A 19562-nucleotide genomic window follows, 5' to 3' on the forward strand; every position below is an offset into this window, starting at 1 on the left:
TATTTCACCACCAGCCCCAGGTGATGTCCTGGGATGTCCCTGGTGCTGTGATGAATCATGGTGATGATTATCTAATTGATGGTTCCCACTCAGTACAAAGGAAAAAAATCGTCTGCACTCAATCTAATTTCAAGTGTCTTGACCAGCAATTATGGCGCGTTGACCGTCATTCGAACCTTTGCTCACAACAAGGCCACCCATCGATAAAGGCGGAGAAATCTGATTAGAGCTACATTGAAGACTCTTGATGTGCCGCCGGTGGCACCAACGAACATCCGGGCTTGGTGGCGTTCCCGGTATTTTCGGCAATGCCTCCGAAAAAGAGAAGAAGTAAGTTCCTAATCGATCTCCAATCAACATCACATCGTGCTTGTAGGACCTAGAAAGTTTCCCTCCGACGATGAAAGCTCAGAAAACGAAATTAGCCCGTATTTTTCTCCGGCGGAGACGACGCCGAGCCGATCGGCGAAAAGACGAGCGAACGATCGACTTCGAACGACGCCAAACGAAGCGAAGGATACGAAAAGCCCCTATTTCGAAATGAACGAATTGAATCTGAGCGAGGAATCGAGCAGCGACGAAGAACTGCCGCCAAAGGAGACGACTCCGCGACAAATCACTCGTTCGCCAACGAAACGACCCGAGACGAAGATCGCAAAGAAAGAAGAGCAGCGAAGCGAACTCAAAGCGAAGGCGAGTCCGTCGAAAAAAAGAAGAGGTCGTCCACGTAAAAACGACGCCTCCTCGAGAACGAATCCCAAGGAGTCGGCCGAGGAAAGTAGAACGGAAAGACGTCAGGCCGGGATCGAAGAGAAAGAGCAGCAACCGAGCGAACCTGACGCTAAGGCGAAGAAGAAAGAAAGGGGTCGTCCTCGCACCTCGACGAAAACAAAGGCTGAGGCTTCGCCTGAAAAGAGCAGTCCCATGGTTTCGCAGCGAAGCCGAAGTGGTCGCGGTAAGGAGCGTCGAGGACCGGTGATTCCGAAGAAAGCCGCTTCCAGTAAAGAACAGCGAGTAGTGGATACCAGTAGCGAGTCTGAGATGGAATGGGAGGAAGTTGATGGTGACGGTGAGAATTGGGAGTTCTCCGTAAGCGCCTTTCTTAGTGCGTTTTTTAGTTGTGGCTGAGCGTGCGGCAGCGGAACCAGCAGAAACGATTGAAATTACCCTGGCTGGATCAAAAGCGAAATCGGAAGGGTGGGTGCACGTGGAGGAAGAGGGGCTCTCCTAAAACGCGGTTTTTAGAAAAAGCGATATGGAGAAAGCATTCGAGAAATTTCATCGTGACTTGCAGGAGAATAAACACAAGGTAATGAAGCCACTGTATTGTGTCGTGCGTGATTGTGTCAGCTTTTCGGGGAGTTGGGCGTGGCAATACATGTGGTTCTCATCCAGGTCGAATTGCTCTGTCTCGTGGCAGCCCTTCGACACAGAAATCATCTGTGCAATGACGAGCTGCTTCAGGTTTGTTTCCGAGCAAAAGGTTTTTCGTTTTATATATCAGACCTAATTAAACTTTTCAGGCCGTTTGTTGGTCTCTGTTGCCTCCCAAGTACACGGAATTAGACCCCAAATCGATTAGCGTAGCTCTAATTAAAGAACTCGTTTCTTGGTAAATTGATAATGGATCAAGTGAAAATGTCTTACTTTTTTTTGTTTCTTTTAGGTTCAAGTTGAATGTTAGTCTTATCTCTTCTGAAGTTGACTTTTCCAACGGCCACGTAGGCTATGATCTCTTGTCCGTCTACGTTATTTAATTATTAATATAATAGATAGAGAATATGGTTAAGCAATTGAATGAACGGTGTTTGAGTTGCCAAATCTATGTTGTTATGGTTTTTTTGGCTTTGCTGAGGGCAATGGGGCTCACATGTCGACTTGTGTCATCCTTGCAGGTAAAATTGAGAAATGGTGAGCGTTTTAGTCTTGAAAAATTCTTATTATCAGCCGGTTTCTTTCAAATGGAGTCCTCCAAAAGGAAAAAAGAAAGTGAGCGAATATTTTAAATAATTAATTAATTGACTTACTTCGCTTTGCTGGAGTCTTTTTTATCACTGTCTTGATCTAGAAGGAGGACTCTGTGCAGCCAGCTTTGACGTTTTCAATTAATCAGAAGCAAGCTCGGACAAAGCAGAAAAGTCGAATGAGTTCTGGGACAAAGAAGACGAGTTCTAGAGAGAAAAATAATCGTAAAGGGATGCAGAAAACCAATAGTAGCAGGGCAAAGAAATGGAAGGAAAAGGGAAAAGGAAAATCAAAACTCAATCACGATGACGACGATGATGATTTTTTGGACGACGACTATTTACCAACTGTGCAGAGTAGTGGCAGTAGTGATTCGAGTAGTGAGGAAGAGGGCGACAAAGAGGAGGAGATTGAAGAGGAGGAGATCGAAGAGGAAGCCATTGAAGAGGAAGTTATTGAAGAGGAAACAGTGGAAAAGAAGTCTCGTGATAACCTCAAAAAAGATCAGAGGCCAATAAGCTCAAAAGGGCGGAGAGCCAGTCGTCAGAGTGTTGATACTTCACCAAATGTCCAGGCAAAGAGGCGGCAAAAATCCACTACTAAAAAAGGAGAGAAGCCAATAGGTAAGAAAATGTTTGTACAGTAGTGCCAGTTGTCAGTTGGAGTATGTGCTCAGATGATTGGATTGAAGTCTACCTGGATGCAGAGAAGAGATGGATTTGTAATGCGTACATATGGCTTTGACTGATGACATAGCTTGTATGAATACTTCAGGTATTAGCCCTTTTGATTGCATTGACGACGTGGAACTCATTGAGGAACGTGCCACACAGCCCATCAGCTACGTTTTGGGCGCTGATAACGGTAGGTTTTGTGACGAGAATCTTTCTCTTCCTCTTTGTCATTCTTTGATTTTAGGTGGGGCTGTGAAGGACTTGACTCTCCGGTATGCGTCGGATTGGATGTCGGGAGCGAAGAAGAGACGCGTCAATGAAGAGTGGTGGCAAGAGAGTCTACGGCTTTTTGTTACGACAGATAGAGTAAGAGATATTACCGTACTCTGGGCTAATAAGAGTACTTTTTTTAGAAAGGAGACGAAGAAGAAGACAAGCAATTGCAGGGTGAGTCGATTGAACGGATTTAAAAGGCACGAGTAGTTTACCGTATGTTCAGCTTGGTTGGAGAAGCAACCCTTTCCTACGACAGTAGCCGGTTTCAAAAACCATCCACTGTACGTGAAATGCTGCAGCCACTTAGATGACTCACTGACGTTTTAACTAGATACGCTTTGGAAAGACATCTGCTCAAGTTTGAAGGCAAGTTAGTGTGTGAACAGGATCTGTGTTGTTAGTTCAGCTCTCTTTAGCTCTCTACCCAGAAGATGCACCTGTACTTGGTTATATCAGAAAGGAAGCAATATATCCCAGAGATTGCGTCAAAGTGGTGAGAAAAGAATCGTAAAGCTCTGCAAAGAAAATCAAACTGGCGCCCATGCTTAGCTGCATTCGAGGGAGACGTGGCTCAAAGAAGCAAAAGCCGTCAAGGTATCACTTTAGAGGGCGTTGTAGGCGTTTTGATCAATCGCAGAGTTGTTGTATTTCAGGCAGGCGAGACACCTTACAAGATGGTAAAAAAGCATCCAAAGAAGGTAAAAGAGCTCTATGTGCTCTCCTAGTAGTGCTCATGTCACCGTCTTTTCTATTTAGAACGAATCAGAACACTTGAAAAACCAACTTCGCCTTGAATTATACGGTGACTGGCAGATTGAAGACTATGTAGCCCCACCTGCTAAAGATGTACGTGACATACTTCAGACTTTCTCTTGCTGAGCCTGCGTCTATTTCTTTTTAGGGTAAAGTTCCTCGCAACGCTTTTGGAAACGTGGAGCTGTACAAACCTTCAATGCTGCCGGCAGGCACAGTGCACATGACACGTAATGTTCCCCACTGTCACTGTATTTTCTTGTCCTATTAAATGGCTGTTGTGTTTTTCCTGTGCAGTGCCCAATATTCAAAAGGTAGCTCGAAAGCTTGGCATAGACTGTGCCGCCGCTATGATGGGGTGGGACTTTCTCGGCGGATTCAATGTTCCTGTGTAGGGTCGCTTCAGAGTCGACTGGGTTCAACCACAATCTCCTCTCTTTTTGTAGTTTTGATGGCATTGTCGTTTGCTCGGAATTTGAGCAAGTTCTCATTGAGGCTTGGGAGCAGCAGAGGGAAGAGATGGAGAAACAAATAGCTGTGGTATGAGGGTGGGATTACTTGACGAATTCCTTTTTCATTTTATGTATGAAGAAACGGGAGAAAGTGGTATATGAACGATGGAAAAAGTTGATCAAGACTCTTCTAATCAGAGAACGACTGCGGACAAAGTATCAAGAGTTTGCGGTATTCTGAAACTAAAATCTTCTGCTGAGCGCGTGGTAAGATTCTTGAGTAGGAGCCCACTGAGAAAGAAGAAGCTGGACGCATTCGAGAGTGGGGTCAGATTGCTGGTATGCAACGTATTGTACAAGAAAATTGTTTAATTAGGGCACTCTTTTTTAGGTGTTAAAGAGCATTCTATTGGAACGTTAGAACTTTCAAACTAATGACTTTTGAGGATTAATTTAATTATATTGACGTCACAGATGTTTCATGTGGCGTAGTCTAGCACCCCCGTATAATGCATGCTTTTTCCGTGCATCATGTTGTTAGCTGGCTTCGCGAGCGATCTAGAACAAGTTTGCAACCAGCCGATGCACGGCGCGCGTAGGGCGATGAGCAGGCCCAGCTCAAAGTGCAAGAGGAACGCGCTATCGAACGTCGAACTTCGCGTACAGGGCGCCGACTATAGGCTACGACGAAGCAGGTAAGAAGAGGGACCCAAGAAGAGCTTTCGTCGTACGATAGGTATGGCGTATAGATGGATGGGCCTCCCTGCCAGTGGGGGGGGGGAGTCCCATGAAATCCGGAGGGCGGCGAGTTCGCGTATAGTCTCGATCGACCACTAAACCGTAGCACAGAATTTTAATGAGATAATTAAGTTGACGTCACATACGTGGCGTAGCACCTCATGTTTTTCGTGACGTATTTTTCGCATGCACTGCAAAGGCGCTATGTCGTTAGGGAGGCGTACAAGTAAAATAGCAGCTTCTATATCATGGTACTAGTCTAGTCGAGTTTCATTAGATGAGCCTGGAGTCGCCTGTACCGTCCACGCTCGCGTCAGACCTGAAAAGAAACGAGATGTCGTTTGGATGTCTCTGTAAGTCGTCGCCATACTCTGTTCTTCCGAAATTGATCCAATTGGCTTTAGAGCGGGAACGCCTCTTCGCGACCAGAGCTACTAGAATCACGACAACTAAGAGAACGATCCCACCAACTACTCCGCCTATGATTGCGCCCATAAAAGACCCTATGAAGAAGAATAGGCTCGATCCGCTTGCTCATGGAAAAACGTTCCGGTAACCTGATTTTGCAGTTCCTGGGCATTGCCCCGATGGTGAGCACGTTACTGTGATGTTCACCAAAGCAAGCGCATGACGTTCTGAATTTTCACTGTTTTCAGCCTTCACCACCAATGAGTAGTGGGGATGCGTTTTTTCGTCAATTTCACGAGCTACAAGAATGGCACCATCTAATTTTTGCACGTGGAAATAACCGTTGGGATTTCCTCCAATGATGGAGTAATAGATTGCACCAGGACCTGTAAAGCGGCAAGCTCTAAGTCTTCTTCTATAATGTGATCAGCTCGTCTCGATTTCTTACCGTCACTGACAGCCTTTACGATAGTAACGTTGACGCCAACTGGAGCTCCCACTGAAACAGAGGCGTTATAGAAAAGTTTGCTAAACTTTATTGGTCCAGCGCCTCGTCCTGAAGCGCAAATAAACGGCTTCATATTTGAACATTTCTCAGCAATCCATTTGCCATTGCTGACGGTCATGGCAGCACAGTTGCCGCTCTTATAACTGTTGCTGAGAATGTGATGATCAAAAGTTGTACCGTCAGTCCACTGCCAGTGACCCGTGCTAGAACTGTAGTAAAGACCTAGCCATACTCCTGAATTGGATAAGCCGGGCGGAGGAGACGGCACTAAGTTCCTGAAAAAGACGTCTGTTGACGGGAAGTGGCTACTTGCTAAATAGCCACCTATTTCCTATATGAGATTAATTCCCAACAGCCTTTTCGAAGATGATCTGGATACCTGGCAGTAGGATTCGGCCGATTTCCAGTCAGCTGCAGCACTGACGTATGAATAGCAGAGTTTGCCGTGTCGTGACCAGAGAAGAGAGCAAACTGCATAGAAGGCAGGTTAAACGGATTTCCAAAGATGATCACGTTGCTTCTCGTACCTGTTGTGTTCATTGGACTGATCTCCTTGATGGGAACAATTTGGACTTTGGCTAAAGTTGGATCACTTGAATAGTCGCGCACTTTTCCCTTTGCAACACTCGAATTGGCTGTTCCCCACCAGTTATGTGTTGCTGAAATCGTTCCGTTCCTCGAATTAAAAGCCGCGCAGAATTCAAACTGAAAATCAGGATTGACAAAGGTATTCGTGTAATATTGAGCGTTTGCCGTATCGGCCGCCGCCGCAGCGACAACGGCGCAAGTACCATTCGCTGTCGGCGAATTTTTATACAGAGTATTATTGAGACACCTTTGCTCTGTCGCTGAAGGATTCGGAGTGGATTGAACCGTATTGATCAGATAGTTTGCCGTGTTCTGTGTGAAGACGTTTCCGATAACCTGAGCTTTTCTTCTATCGACTCTCAATATGCCGTACATTCTGTTTCGGACGAAGGTGTTGGACGAGACGCTGGCCGATGTGTCGTCACCGTCACTGTATCCCAGAAAGACGGTGTCGTCATACCCGTCGTTGCCACTGTTGTCCTCTATTCTATTATTGAATATAGTGTATGATTTGCCAAAGGTCAGATGTACGGCGTGTCTCGCGTTCTTTGCAATTCCGCAATTTTGTATGACGACGTCGACGTTGTCGTGGACTATTGAGATTCCGGCGAGATTTCCGAGCGTGCTCGATTTGCTGTTTCTATTGTTATTGTTGTTCTCTATTCGACAACGTTCTACTGTGACAGCACTGACGGCTTTGACGTCAGTATTAGAACTGGAACCAGTCATTTGGAAACCCGAATATGAATTGTTTGAAATCGTCGTGCCTGATATGGTAACGTTCGAGCGATCTGCAGTTGACGAACTTGCTACGATGGAAAGGCCGGTCTGATTATTTGAAGATAGACGTCCGTTGCTAATGTTGTGCATTCGAGATGAACCTTGGAGAGAAAAAAGAATTCATAACGAAAGCAAGATATACTTAGATAGTAGAGAAATGCTCACTTGGATTGATTGATTGCACGGAGGCAAAGAAGTAGTTTCCTGTTGGAGAATAATCATACATTAGGACGTCCGGTCGCAGTTCTACTTCGACCGACTTCGTGGACGTGACGTAGTGAAGAGAACCCTGAACTTGCTTCTCGCGATACAAGTACGTGCCGTCTAGCTGGACGTAGGCGGACTCGGATTGAAATTTCAAGGCCAACGTTTGAATAGACAAGACATTTTTCGCAACAACTGTCTGCATTTTCATCTTGCAATGATACGAGAAGGGAGCGCTTTGGACGTAACGAATATAGACGGGTTCTGACGGCGAGATTGTGAGAACAGTCCTCTGAGAGCAAATATCCACAATACGACTTTCGGGGACAGGAATGTTCCACAGAGGACGGAGCTCGCTCTCGACGGTAATTTCCAATCCGTGACCGTCGTTTGAAGTTAATACGAGGTTCTTCTGACGACTAGTTAGTGTATTGACAAAACGAATACCCGAGCCGTTGTTTTCAAAGGCGGCAACGTTTACCAGAACGGGATCTCGCCCGTTTGTGACTTCCATTCCGTCACGTACACTCCCAGAAACCGTTACGTTTGTCAGGGTGACTTTTTGCTCAATGACTCGCATTCCAGCGGCCATTTGCTCGTCGTTCACTTTGCCGCTGTTTTGGACAATGCCGTTCTCCATTGTTGATTTACTTTGAAGATTTGCTGCAAATTGAATGCCAGACCAGTGGCATGAGGGCAGCGACGGCGGCACCGGTATGCCGTCACACGTTACACTGAGAGCGCCGAAGATACAGCGAGTCTTATTGAATCGATAGTTGTCACACGCTTCCAGAGAATGATCGTAATAGCTGCACACTACGTCGGGGAGCCAGCCGGCTATGTTTGCACCGGCAATCAAATTTTGTTTATTTGATCTGATATATCCGAGCTGCAAGCAAATGGTATGAGCTAAAAAGTAATTGAGCGGAGTGAGGCTGCTATCGTCAGCGGCGCACACCGCCCTCCACTCCGAATCATGATAGATTTGTGCCATACCAATATTTGTCACCTTTGCGTCTTTTGAAAACAATCTGATATCACCGTCGTGGATTTTCCTCGGGACTTCAATATTGGTCATGAAAACCGGTCTGTTTGGCGTGCCCTTGAGAAGGAAATTGCCTTCGACGAATAGGCCAACGTTGGATTTAAATTTCAGTTGCACTCCCGACGCGACAGTCAAAGTCTTCCCGGGCATAACGGACAAATCTCCTATGACCGTATACGGCGTAGACGAAGACGGGATCGTCGTATCGTTGAGGACTCGACCGAGGAGAACGTTATTCGGTCGATGGATCGACAGCAGAGGGAGAGACGCATTCAAAGACACCGGCTTTCCAAACGGAGTCAACAAGTACGGAAAAATCTCAGCCAGAGCTACACGAGTGCAATAGTTGAAGTCGTAAATCCCGTCGCGAATTTTCTGCTCGTTCGTTGTCGCCCAGAAATTTTTTGATGCGTTTATGGACGGACCGGTTGACGACTGAACGAGAGAGCGGATGCCCAACTGATACGTTGAATTGGGATTGACGAAAGAGTTATTTTGAATGTTGACTTGATTCGAGCCTGCTATGACGACAACAGCCGGCATCGTCTCGGCGCTCGCGCTACACGATTCTGGAGCAATTACAACGTTGCCGTCAAAGAGATTGTTTTTCAGGATGAACGGGGAAGAGGTGAAGGGATAAGGCGTGAGTTGGACGACGTATTCGTCTCCGTGGTTTTCTTTGAACGTGTTGCTCGCAATGATGAGTCGTTTGGCTGTGCCTTCAACTAGTAGTGGACCTCCTCCTTTTCCGTGGTCAGTGAAGACGTTGTTGCTGATCTCGGCGTTTATTTGCATTCTCTTGGACAAGGCAATTGCGTTACCGGAATTGCTTTCGAATGTGTTATTGAGAACAGAAAGTTGGGCTGTTGATTGTTCAATAGCCAGGCCATCGCCGTTTGACGAAATTTTGTTTTGAGTTATATTCCAAGTCGTTATTCCCGGAAATAGTGCTGTCATTTGGCCAACTTTCTGGCATCCTTGTATGACATTGGAAACTAATGAAATATTGCCAGTCTCACTTAGAATGAAGCCATTACTCGTGCAATTGAAAATTTTATTTTGTGCGATACTGACGTGACAGCCGCTGCAGTTGACGCCGATTCCATTGTCGCAGCCGTCCAACCGACTGTTCTTCACGGTAAAAGGTACAGCATCTGTAGCGACATCTATACCGCTTCTTTGAGCGGCCGTGAAACGAGAATTGTTGATGAAAATTGATGGTGAGAGAAGAGGCTTTTGTACGACTGTGACATACATGAGAAATCCGGGTGCGTGGCTAAAACGTCCTGTGGTCAACGTTATTGACATCGTTTCGCCTTTTGAAATGTATGGGCCTCGAACCGCAGTCATCGTTCCCCCGGAAATCTGCTCTACGAGGGAACCGTCCGAATCAGATAGTGCTATCACGTCTGCAGAGTAAATTGTCATTGACACGAGCAAGACAAAGATGCGATCTCCTTCGCTTGCTTGCAGTGTCGTGCGACAGCGAGAGCGAGCCTCATAATCGATCTTGGAAATTCCTACAAAATACACCGCTGACGGATCAGTCAGTGACAAATTGCGACCGGCGCATATGGAAAAGTGTGTCACCTGCCCTTGAAAAGACGCGTTGTCTTGTTGTACGCGCAAACCACTTCCTTGAGCACCAGTCACCGAAACGTTGTCTACTTTTACTTGTTGGTACGGAAGCTTGGAAATGTAAAGACCGTCGCTGTAGAGAGACTGTTGGATGGTGAAATTCGACAAGAGCACGCTCGGCTCATAGGAGTGCGACTCGATTGACGACGATCCTACTGAATTCTTCAGTGTTACACCATCGATGGGAACCGAAGTCAACGTTCTACTGACTCCAGGAATTCGGTCTTGAAACCAAACGCCGGCTCCGAATAGAACGGTGTTTGTCAGCGTCGATGCCTTTGCCGCCGGCACTCTTCCGGTATTTGGATTAAATCGAATTCCAGCCCAAACGTTATCCGTGCTACCGCCGTCTTGAGTAAGACAGTCCAAGTGAGCAACTCGCGCACAGCTACCGGAATAGATGGCGCTGTATCTTCCCAGCGTCAATTTGCAGTCGTCGGGACTCGACGCGTTCTTGGGGCACGATGAATGAACAATGATGGGATCCCCGTCTTTGGGATTCCAGTAACTGCTCCACCAGTGCGAATTCGGATATCCGAGCCACGAACAAGCCAACGCCGCGAGAATATAGACCGCCGGATAATCGTCAAGGTCCGTCGCGCACAGCGTGCGCCACGTTCCGTCGATGTGAAACTGCGTGATTTCGTTGGCCACTCGAGCCGAGATGCTCGATTCGTACGCTTTTCCTGCGCTCGTAAATACGACCGGTTTATTCACCGTTCCATTTGTGACTAAGGCTCCTTCGACGAGTATTCCGTGGTCGCGCGGGAAGTGGAGTGTGACGCCGGCTTCGACGATCAATGCGCCTTTCGAAAGGACGGTGATATCGTTGACGACATCGTACGGACTTCCCGCTGCACTCACCGTTAGCTCGCGATCAAGATGGCCTCCAATTTGTCCACCACCGTAGATAAAAGGAATTTTCAAAGGGCTTTCGGTGGAGACATTTTTCGGATCAGGGGAAAGTAGGTAAGGAAAGTACGAAGCCAACGCGACAAAATTAGTGTCGACGAAATCGTAGATTCGACTTTGTATGCGCGTCTGATTGGTCGTACCCCAGTAGTTGTACTGAACGTCGATTGTGTCAAGCGAAGAGCTGGCTCGAGTCTGGACAGCGAGCTCGTACCGTGATTTGGGATTGGCCAGTACATTGTATTGACACGAGATGTATCGAGTCGTTCCCAGCTGCAGCACGGCGTTTGGAGTATTACCTATCCAACCGTCTGTCACATCATTATCGATGAGAGTATTATTGTTCACGAAGACAACCATCGTGCTCTGTTTGTTGGGATCAAACGTTACGTTCGACGTGACTTGAAGGACGTATTTTCCTTCGTTTTTCGTCATGAAGTTTCTGGATATTGTTACACTGGCTGCAGTCGTCGCTGACACGTAAACGGAGGCCGTCCACTGGGTATACCAATTGGTAGTGTGATTGACGAAAGTGTTGTCGGATATCAGAGTCGTCGTCGAAGAAGATCCCGTGAATTGTTTAAATCGAAAAGCGACGTCTCCATTCGAGATGACATTTCCTACGACTTCGATGTGATCTGTTCCGCCGTATTGATCAGTGACTTCTAAATCGAGGCCAATGGTTCGACTAAATTCGACGGTATTGTTATTCACGTAAACGGCTCCGTCTGTAAATTGTTCGCCGATGCTAAAAGTGGAATTGGGAAAAGCGGGCGCTGTTTTCTGGACGAGAAGAGGACTCTCGGTCGTGTCAACTCCTTTCGTCAAAACGTTTCCGCTCACATTGATCGACATTTGACTCTTTGACACGAGATACAGACCATTATGATAATAGCCGACGATTCTGCATCCGGTCACGACGACGGAGAACGATCTCATTTCAAAGTCGATACCAATTCGAGAGGCGTCGTCCCAGTCGGGATGACTTCGATAGTTGATCGAGTAAAAGTAAGCGGAAACGGAGTCTGCAATTCTGACGTAGCCACCTGTCCCAAGAAGTGTTATTCCGTTATTCTTATGATTTGCCACCCAAAGGTCGGTAAGCGTCACGGAACCCACATAGCCACTAAGAGATAAACCGTCACCAGCCGACCAACTGCCGTTGTCCTTGTTGATCGTTGTACGAACGACACTGACAGTGCGAGCGTCTAATGAACGAAGGAAGGAGAGAATTTTTATATTATAGACTCCAGCTGTTGGCTCACCTAGAGGATGACGTGCGACGAAGGCGAGGACGTCACCAGTCATTGCCGTGCCGCTGGGCTTGTATATCAGAAGGAGACGATTGGACTCGGTTGTAAAGGTGGATGACAGAGAATCGGTCGAGTTTTCCCAACGCAGCTTTGCAAGCGGACTTGCTCCCGTGACGAGATCGACGATTTCGGCTGTCCCACCGGAAAACCTTTGTCTCGCGTAATCGATACTTAGGCCATAGCCAGTCGACGTATACAGAATGCGATTTAGGACCTTTGTGGAGTCGTTGAAAGAAAACCAAAAGCCGTCGTCACCAACGAAATACGACGACGACGTGGGCGAACCAGTTCGATAGCTAAAATCGGTCGCCTTCGACGGAGGCGTCGGCACGTCGAGAGCAAGCGGAATCCTATCTATAGCAATTCCGCCGGCAAAGTTTCCCTCCAAGACGCAATCGACGCACTGAAACACACGCGAGCACGATCCTTGTATGGCGTAGAAGGAAGCGTTTCGAACGACGATATCGCTGAAGTCGACGTCGCCGTGCACGGCGACGAGCTCGATAGCCGTGCCGAACGCAAATGCAATTGTGACGTTGTGCATTCGTGGAGCGGCGCGGGCGATTTGCATTGCCGGAACGACGCTCGTCGCCGATTTGCCGGCGTTTCTGATTTCAACGTGCTCGAGCACGCTCGAGCTGCGGTAAAATCGCGTTGCGTTCGTCGTTTCTTGAACGGCACTTTGAGCCGTCAGAACAATGCCGCCCCACGTCCACCATTTGTCGCCGCCGGACATGAGAATGCCTTGCGATGGCGTGCCGCGAGCGATGAGAGTGCCGTCGAGTATCAATTGCGATTGATTTTGGAAGTATAGAATCACTCCTGGCTCGATTGTCAATGTGACGTTGTTGAGGACACGGATGTTTTTTACGACGGCGAAGGGGCTATCTTTGAGCTGAAGCACGCGGTCTTTTCCAATGGTTCCACCGATAGAAGTCTCTGCAACTCCATCTGAAAGTACAGTACTAATGTTGCAATGTTCCGTCAACCGGCGGATGTTCTTACAGTGAACAATGATGGCGGTAAGAGCTAGTGAGAAGGAAAAAGCGATTTTTGGGTCACGCAGCATTTTGGTTTAGCGGCCAAAAACGTGACGTAGTGAAGTTGCGGCTTGCTAGCGACTTGACACCTCTTGACACCTTTTACTGCGCAACTGGAAAATCACAAGATCTAGCGTGCGCTACGAAAAAACAATCTCTTCTCAATCGATCGAAAACCATGTCCAAATCGAGGCGACGATCCGAACAGGGGCCCGTTCTTCCTATCGCCGAGTTTAAGAAGGATCTAATCGACGCCGTCAAGACGGATCCAATCCTCGTCGTAATCGGCGAAACGGGCAGCGGCAAAACGACCCAACTTCCCCAATATCTCTACGAAGCAGGCCTCGCGACGGACGATCGGGCGATCGCCGTGACGCAACCGCGTCGCGTCGCCGCAATATCGGTCGCCCATCGCGTCGCCGACGAGATGGAGAGCGACGTCGGCGACGTCGTCGGATATCAAGTCCGATTCGACACGTGCACGTCGGAAAAGACGAAAATCAAGTACATGACCGACGGCTGTCTATTGCGAGAATTTCTCACCGACGATCATTTGGATAAGTACGATGTCGTCGTGCTCGACGAAGCGCACGAGAGAAGTCTCGATACGGTGAGAAGGAATTCGTTAATTAAATTTTTAAAATTTTTGATTTTTGAATTTTTTTCTAGGATATTTTGTTTGGGCTGGTTAAGAAGCTCGTCGTGCAATCGAAAGCGGACGGGCGACGCTGTCCCAAGATTGTCGTTATGTCGGCCACGTTGGATCCGAAAAAGTTTTCGAATTTTTTCGACGGGTGTCCCGTTTTTGAGATTCCCGGTCGCCTTTTTCCTGTGGACAACATCTTTTGCGACCTAATAACCGAATCAGACGCAAAGAATCCCAACTACGTATCAAAGGTGAATGTAGCGGTAAAACAAAAAGAGAGAATCTCTCTTTACTCATCAAGACAGGTCGTTGAAGTTGTCATGGATATTCACGTCGAATATCCGCCCGGCGACGTGCTCGTCTTTTTGACGGGACAGGCGGAAATTGAGACGGCGTGCGACATATTATTTGATCGAGCCGAGCGCGTCGACTACGAGTACGACGTGCAACATTCCGACGTAGAGGCCGTACTCATATTGCCTATATACGGAGCAATGCCAACGGGTAAATAATTACTTAGTTAAAAGGCTGGTGTCAACACAGCGTTGTTTGCATTTTAGATCAACAGCGCGCAGTATTTGAGCCCGCCGGAAAAGGAATTAGGAAAATTATTGTCGCTACGAACATAGCTGGTACTTCGCTAACAATCGATGGCATAAGGTCTTATTCTTCACAGAACGCGAAGAAGAAGGAAACTTCTTCACTTCTTTTCTTTTTGCGTGAAGATACGTCGTCGATAGCGGGTTTGTGAAGCAGCTGATTTTCAATCCTCGAACGGGTCTCGATGCTCTGACGGTCGTACCCATATCGAAGTACAGCCGAGCATTCCTAACTCTTCTCACTAAAACTTTTCTGTTTTTTTCTCTCTCTCTAGATCGGAGGCGACCCAACGATCGGGTCGTGCCGGTCGTACGGCGCCCGGAAAGTGTTTCCGCATCTACACGCGCGACTTTCACGACAAATGCATGACGAAGGACATGGTGCCGGAAATCCAACGAACGAATTTGACGAGCGTCGTGCTGAGTCTCAAGTGCCTCGGCGTTCGCGACGTTCTCAATTTCGACTACGTCGATCCACCAGAGGAGCGCATGCTACTCGAAGCACTGAAGCAGTTGTACATTTTTGAGGCTATAGATAAGTTAGTCGGACTCGCGCGTTTTGGGGAGAGCAGTTAATCAGTCAGTACTCTTGTGTAGGCGCGGTGAAGTGACGGCACTGGGACGACAGATGGCCGAACTGCCATTGTCCCCCGGCTTGGCAAGAGCGTTGATTCGATCCGTTCAATTGAAGTGCGATCAAGCCATGCTTCCCATCAGTGCCATGCTGTCCGTCGAAAACGTCTTTGTGCGACCAGGTGAGCGTAGAAACGTCGAGGACCTGGGGGGGAGTAACTAAGGATTGGAATTATGAACTTAGTCAAACAACGCGACATACAAAGGGCAAGCGAGTCTCATCAGTGGCTTGCTGACCGAGCGGGCGGTAGCAACGACTTTGCCACACTTCTTTGCATCTATCAGAAATGCCACGAGAGGTATTGGGGAGCCGTCCCTAGTGACGATGCTCCTTTGAGGTTTTTTTTGTGCGTACAGTGACAAACCGAGCGCTTGGTGCTCGTCTCATTTCGTTCACTGGCGAGCGATGAAGATGGCGAGAAAAGTTCACGACCAACTCGCCTCTCTTCTCGGGAAAATAAGAGTGAGTGGGTGGTTTTGAGAGTTAAATTTAGATGTTTCTGCATCTCTTCTTCCATGGTTACCCCGCCGCGTTTTATCCATAATAGGTGCCCCGATCTCGAGGCGGCGACGAAAAGAGCAACGCAACGCTAAGTGACCGCGTCCGGCAGTCAATTTGCGCGGGCTTCTTTACAAACACCGCCAGAAAGTAAGATCGTTTCTTCGATTCGCGCGCGCGCGCGCGCGCGCCTGCAAATCGTTCCGCCGCTACGCAGAGCTCCGGCCGGCAAAGGCTTTCGAGCAATGGACGGACACGGCACCTTGCTTCACGTTCATCCGTCGTCGGCGGTACGCAAGAGGATTCTTGCGCGCATATTGTGCTACACATTGCCTCCTTGCAGTTGTTTGGGCTCGAGGAAAGTCTCGATTGGATTGTTTATCACGAAGTCGTTTGGACGACGCGTGTCTACGCTCGTACCGTCTGTCCGGTACGCGGCCGCGTTGTTCTTTTCCCCTCGTTTTTTCTTTTTTATTCGTTGATCAATAAAGGTTCGCTATGAATGGATCAAGGATCTCTTGCCTCGACTGCACATCGTCGACGTGCACATGCTGAGCAGTTCTGGTGCCGTCGACGGCGACGTCGTCGATCGGCCGTCGACGCTGGCGGACGTCGATGGCGACGGCGATGACAAAGTGGATGACGCAGGTAGGTGGATGCATGATTATGACAATAAGATTAATTTATGTTTATTGCGAGTTGGCTTTACCAAGTTTGGATGTGTTGTGCGTAGGCGTCACGGCTTCGAAACTTGCAAAGCGAAATACTGACGCAAGCGTGGCCGCCGCCAAGGAACGCTATTTGCAAAGAAAACAAGGAACTGTACGCAAGTGACGTGCGTTTTTTTATTTGTTCGTCATTTCAGATTGGAACAAACTAAGTGGGGGAAAGATGATTGAATAATTGAACCTGGTACTGCCAGTTACATAGCACGGGGTCAGGGGGCGCGGTCGAGAAATGGGTCAACAGACTGCTGATGGCTTCGTGGCTGGTCGCTCGAGGCCAGGAATTAATGCCATTGTCCTTCTGTTGATTCTGGCAGTCGAAACTTCCTCTCGGTTCGTGGTAGTTGCCAGTTGGGGCCGTCGCGGCGAAGCTCGCGCAAGCTCCGAGTCGACTCGCGAATGACTTGGGTAGCAATGTCGTGGAGATTGCATACGCTTGTCTTGCTCGCGATCGGAACTGCCGTCGGGAGACACGGTCGTGGCTGGGGTAGCGAAAAAGGAATGGAGAGTGTGACATCGAATTGTAAGTATACGCCGCGCCGCGCGTGTACGTGACAGGTTTGGGAGTTCGGGCATCAACTCAAAATTCTCTTCTTTCTCTTGCTTTCCTTTCCTTCCTGGTGTAGTTGTACGGTGCCGGGGCGAAACGGGCACGACGTACTGTTAGCTAAGAGGCACTCGGCGTAACGCTTACACAGCCTAACGGTCATTGTCTTTGTCTTTTCTAACTAGGTCCGGCAGACGTTTGGAATCGGCACTACAATTTTATCGATGTCAATAACACGAGTCCTGGAGAAACAATTGGCATCGTCGAACTCTTTCTCGGCCCTTTCAGACGCGATGTTACTGAGCTGGGAGGAACTGTTCGAAGCGGGTATTCCATTGCTAAGGGAAACGAAAGAGGGCATTTTGCTATTGACCGCAACAGTGGCGAGGTGAAGTTGAATTGTTCAGCAAGCTCGATCTCGGAATTAGAATACGTGCTCGTGATAAACGTGAGCAGCACAATTAATCTATCGGAGATCCTCTCAATTGTCACCGTGGAACAGTCGGCGTGTGTCACAATCTGTGTTTGTTCGGCACTGCGTGACTGTCCCACTGCTGAGCCAAAGCCTATGAAAAGGCCAAAGACTACCAGGAGGCCGCGGCAGAATCGCTCGACTTTAAAGTTCAGTGTTACAACACCGTTTCTTGCTTCCAATGATTCGAATCAAGGCGGCGGCGGCGGCGGCGGCGGCGGTGACGGCGGCGGCGGCGGCGGCGGTGGCGGCGGCGGCGATGGCCGCGGCGACGACGACGAAGACGACGACGACGACGGATCACTGCAAGGCGTAGTGGCATACGTCATTATGATTTTGTTTCTTCTTGTCAGCCTCGTAACAAACGCCGTACTTGCTATCGCCTTTTGTCGAATTTACAGGTTAGATTACGAATTGATGTACATGTATGATGTTATAACTATTTCTTGGCAGGAAACAACGCCAGCGCCTAAAAGACACGGAAATCTCAATGAAAAACACGCTGGATGATCTATACAGAAATAGTCTACTACGCACTTTTAATGACGCAGCTGACGGAGAATTATCGTTACGGGAATCGGCAGCGTCGTGGAGCAATCGAAGGAGAGCGTCTCAAGGCGGTTACTTAGTAAGACTAAGTGAGTCCACGGACACGTTTGCTGCTTCGCAGCAGCCGGTGGCCAATCCACACGCTGTCATGCATTCGAGAAGCGCTGACAAACTTGATACGACTGCGGAGTGGGTTACAGAGCAGAGGTCGATCGTCGAAAGAAAAATGTCTCTTAACAATGCCCTGGAGGAATTGCTAGATCTTGAAGAAGATGACAGCGAGTCCGCTACGCAAGCGACTCGAAGCATTGCTGGAAGGCCGTCGAGCGTTGCTGCTGTTTCTGTTCCTGTTCGACGAAGTTCCACGTCATGCAGAACCATGGCATGGACTGAAGAAACGGAAGTGACGTCAAAGCCGGTTATTATTGAAAACGAATAGTTTACTAAAACTCGGCTCTACATTGCAGACTTAAAACGATCATACGCACGTTGTAAACGACAAAACGACCTTTTAGGTTGCGAAAACGTAAATTGAGACGGGTCACTCCCCAGTGGAATTTCTTTCGCGCGGTAGTCACGTCACTGATGCGCACGCTAGGAGAGAAAATGGGAACATTAGGGGAGCGTGTTCTAGCCGCTCTTTTCTACGCATTCTCTTCCATATTCGTCGTATTTCTTCAGAAAAGCGTGCTGACTTCGAACGGCTTCCCGTCATTCCAATTCGCAGCGATCGGTCAAATGATCGCCGCAATTCTCCTTCTCCGACTCGCCAAAGCGTTGAAATGGATCACCTTTCCCGACTTCGAGTCGAACATCGTCTGTCGCGTGTGGCCCCTTCCCGCTCTCCACGCCGGCAACCTCGTCTTCGGCCTAGCGAGCACGAAACGCCTCAGCCTGCCCATGTTCACCGTCCTGCGTCGCTTCTCCATCCTCATGACCCTAATCGGCGAACGGCTCCTACTCGACTATCGCGCACCGATCTCCGTCACGTTCTGCGTCTTTCTCATGATCGGCGGCGCTCTCGTCGCCGCGTCCGCCGATCTCGCCTTCGATTCGCTCGCCTATTCCTATATTCTTCTCAATGACTTTTTCACGGCGGCGAACGGGGTCTATCTCAAGCAGAAGCTCGATGCTAAGGACTTGGGCAAGTACGGCCTTCTCTACTACAACTCGCTCTTTATGATTGGACCGGCGACGGCGGTTGCTTTCTGTACGGGCGATTTTGAGCGAGTTATTAGTTTTCCGCTCTGGAAGAGTTCGTTTTTTGTCGTTCAGTTTGCACTGTCGTGTTTCATGGGGTTTGTTCTCATGTATTCGACTGTTCTTTGCACAGCCGTCAATTCGGCGTTGACGACGACTATTGTCGGCTGTTTGAAGAATATTGTCGTAACCTATTTTGGTATGTTTTTTGGTGGGGACTACGTGTTCTCGCTGACGAATTTCGCTGGCTTGAATATAAGCGTTTTTGGAAGCCTTTTATATTCGTATGTCAAGTATAAGGAGCACGAAAACAACCAGCAGAAACCGAAGGTGTCTATAACAGTTTAGAAGAAAAACGTGTATTATTTTTGAAGATGGTGGCCTTCTGAGAAAATACA

At 48.3% G+C, this 19562-nt stretch overlaps 4 protein-coding genes and 1 long non-coding RNA gene across 6 annotated transcripts; 3 read left to right on the forward strand and 2 right to left on the reverse strand.

Annotated features, from left to right (window-relative positions):
• The first annotated feature begins 212 nt into the window (after window positions 1–212).
• Window positions 213–4595, forward strand: LOC136185812 (DNA repair protein complementing XP-C cells homolog). The gene is made up of 26 exons (XM_065973001.1): window positions 213–330; window positions 377–1069; window positions 1119–1197; window positions 1246–1309; window positions 1396–1464; window positions 1524–1612; window positions 1667–1721; window positions 1773–1895; window positions 1948–1989; window positions 2069–2588; window positions 2642–2686; window positions 2740–2829; window positions 2884–3005; window positions 3053–3086; window positions 3139–3196; window positions 3247–3281; window positions 3332–3408; window positions 3465–3509; window positions 3569–3613; window positions 3672–3761; window positions 3817–3898; window positions 3966–4059; window positions 4115–4208; window positions 4260–4352; window positions 4405–4459; window positions 4512–4595. Exons 1-26 carry the CDS (start codon window positions 309–311, stop codon window positions 4553–4555), a joined length of 2859 nt encoding a protein of 952 aa, XP_065829073.1. The 5' UTR covers window positions 213–308; the 3' UTR covers window positions 4556–4595.
• Window positions 4596–4956: 361 nt separating this feature from the next.
• LOC136186360 (protein bark beetle-like) lies at window positions 4957–13468 on the reverse strand. 2 transcript variants are annotated; one of them, XM_065973670.1, is made up of 9 exons: window positions 13260–13468; window positions 12207–13205; window positions 7308–12149; window positions 6302–7243; window positions 6154–6245; window positions 5715–6105; window positions 5416–5652; window positions 5229–5361; window positions 4957–5177 (listed from the first exon to the last, which is right to left on the reverse strand). In XM_065973670.1, exons 1-9 carry the CDS (start codon window positions 13321–13323, stop codon window positions 5132–5134), a joined length of 7746 nt encoding a protein of 2581 aa, XP_065829742.1. In that variant the 5' UTR covers window positions 13324–13468; the 3' UTR covers window positions 4957–5131. The 2 variants fall into 2 exon arrangements, with proteins under 2 accessions (XP_065829742.1, XP_065829740.1); XM_065973668.1 differs by having other exon boundaries at window positions 12207–13328.
• On the forward strand, window positions 13419–18515 carry LOC136186361 (probable ATP-dependent RNA helicase DHX40). Its single transcript, XM_065973671.1, has 16 exons — window positions 13419–13904; window positions 13964–14191; window positions 14246–14444; window positions 14501–14600; window positions 14666–14752; window positions 14815–15078; window positions 15137–15294; window positions 15357–15471; window positions 15530–15635; window positions 15721–15821; window positions 15889–15961; window positions 16015–16101; window positions 16163–16319; window positions 16405–16919; window positions 17129–17816; window positions 17869–18515. Exons 1-14 carry the CDS (start codon window positions 13473–13475, stop codon window positions 16503–16505), a joined length of 2208 nt encoding a protein of 735 aa, XP_065829743.1. The 5' UTR covers window positions 13419–13472; the 3' UTR covers window positions 16506–16919; window positions 17129–17816; window positions 17869–18515.
• LOC136186370 (uncharacterized) lies at window positions 13966–16382 on the reverse strand. The gene is made up of 3 exons (XR_010669720.1): window positions 15375–16382; window positions 15127–15317; window positions 13966–15068 (listed from the first exon to the last, which is right to left on the reverse strand). It is a non-coding gene; the product is annotated as an uncharacterized lncRNA (long non-coding RNA).
• A 55-nt stretch (window positions 18516–18570) lies between the features above and the next one.
• Window positions 18571–19512, forward strand: LOC136185900 (solute carrier family 35 member D2-like protein). Its single transcript, XM_065973112.1, has one exon. It carries the CDS (start codon window positions 18571–18573, stop codon window positions 19510–19512), a length of 942 nt encoding a protein of 313 aa, XP_065829184.1.
• Window positions 19513–19562: the final 50 nt, after the last annotated feature.

Source organism: Oscarella lobularis, chromosome 4 (genome assembly GCF_947507565.1).
Source record: "Oscarella lobularis chromosome 4, ooOscLobu1.1, whole genome shotgun sequence".
In the NCBI taxonomy this organism is placed as follows: domain Eukaryota; kingdom Metazoa; phylum Porifera; class Homoscleromorpha; order Homosclerophorida; family Oscarellidae; genus Oscarella; species Oscarella lobularis.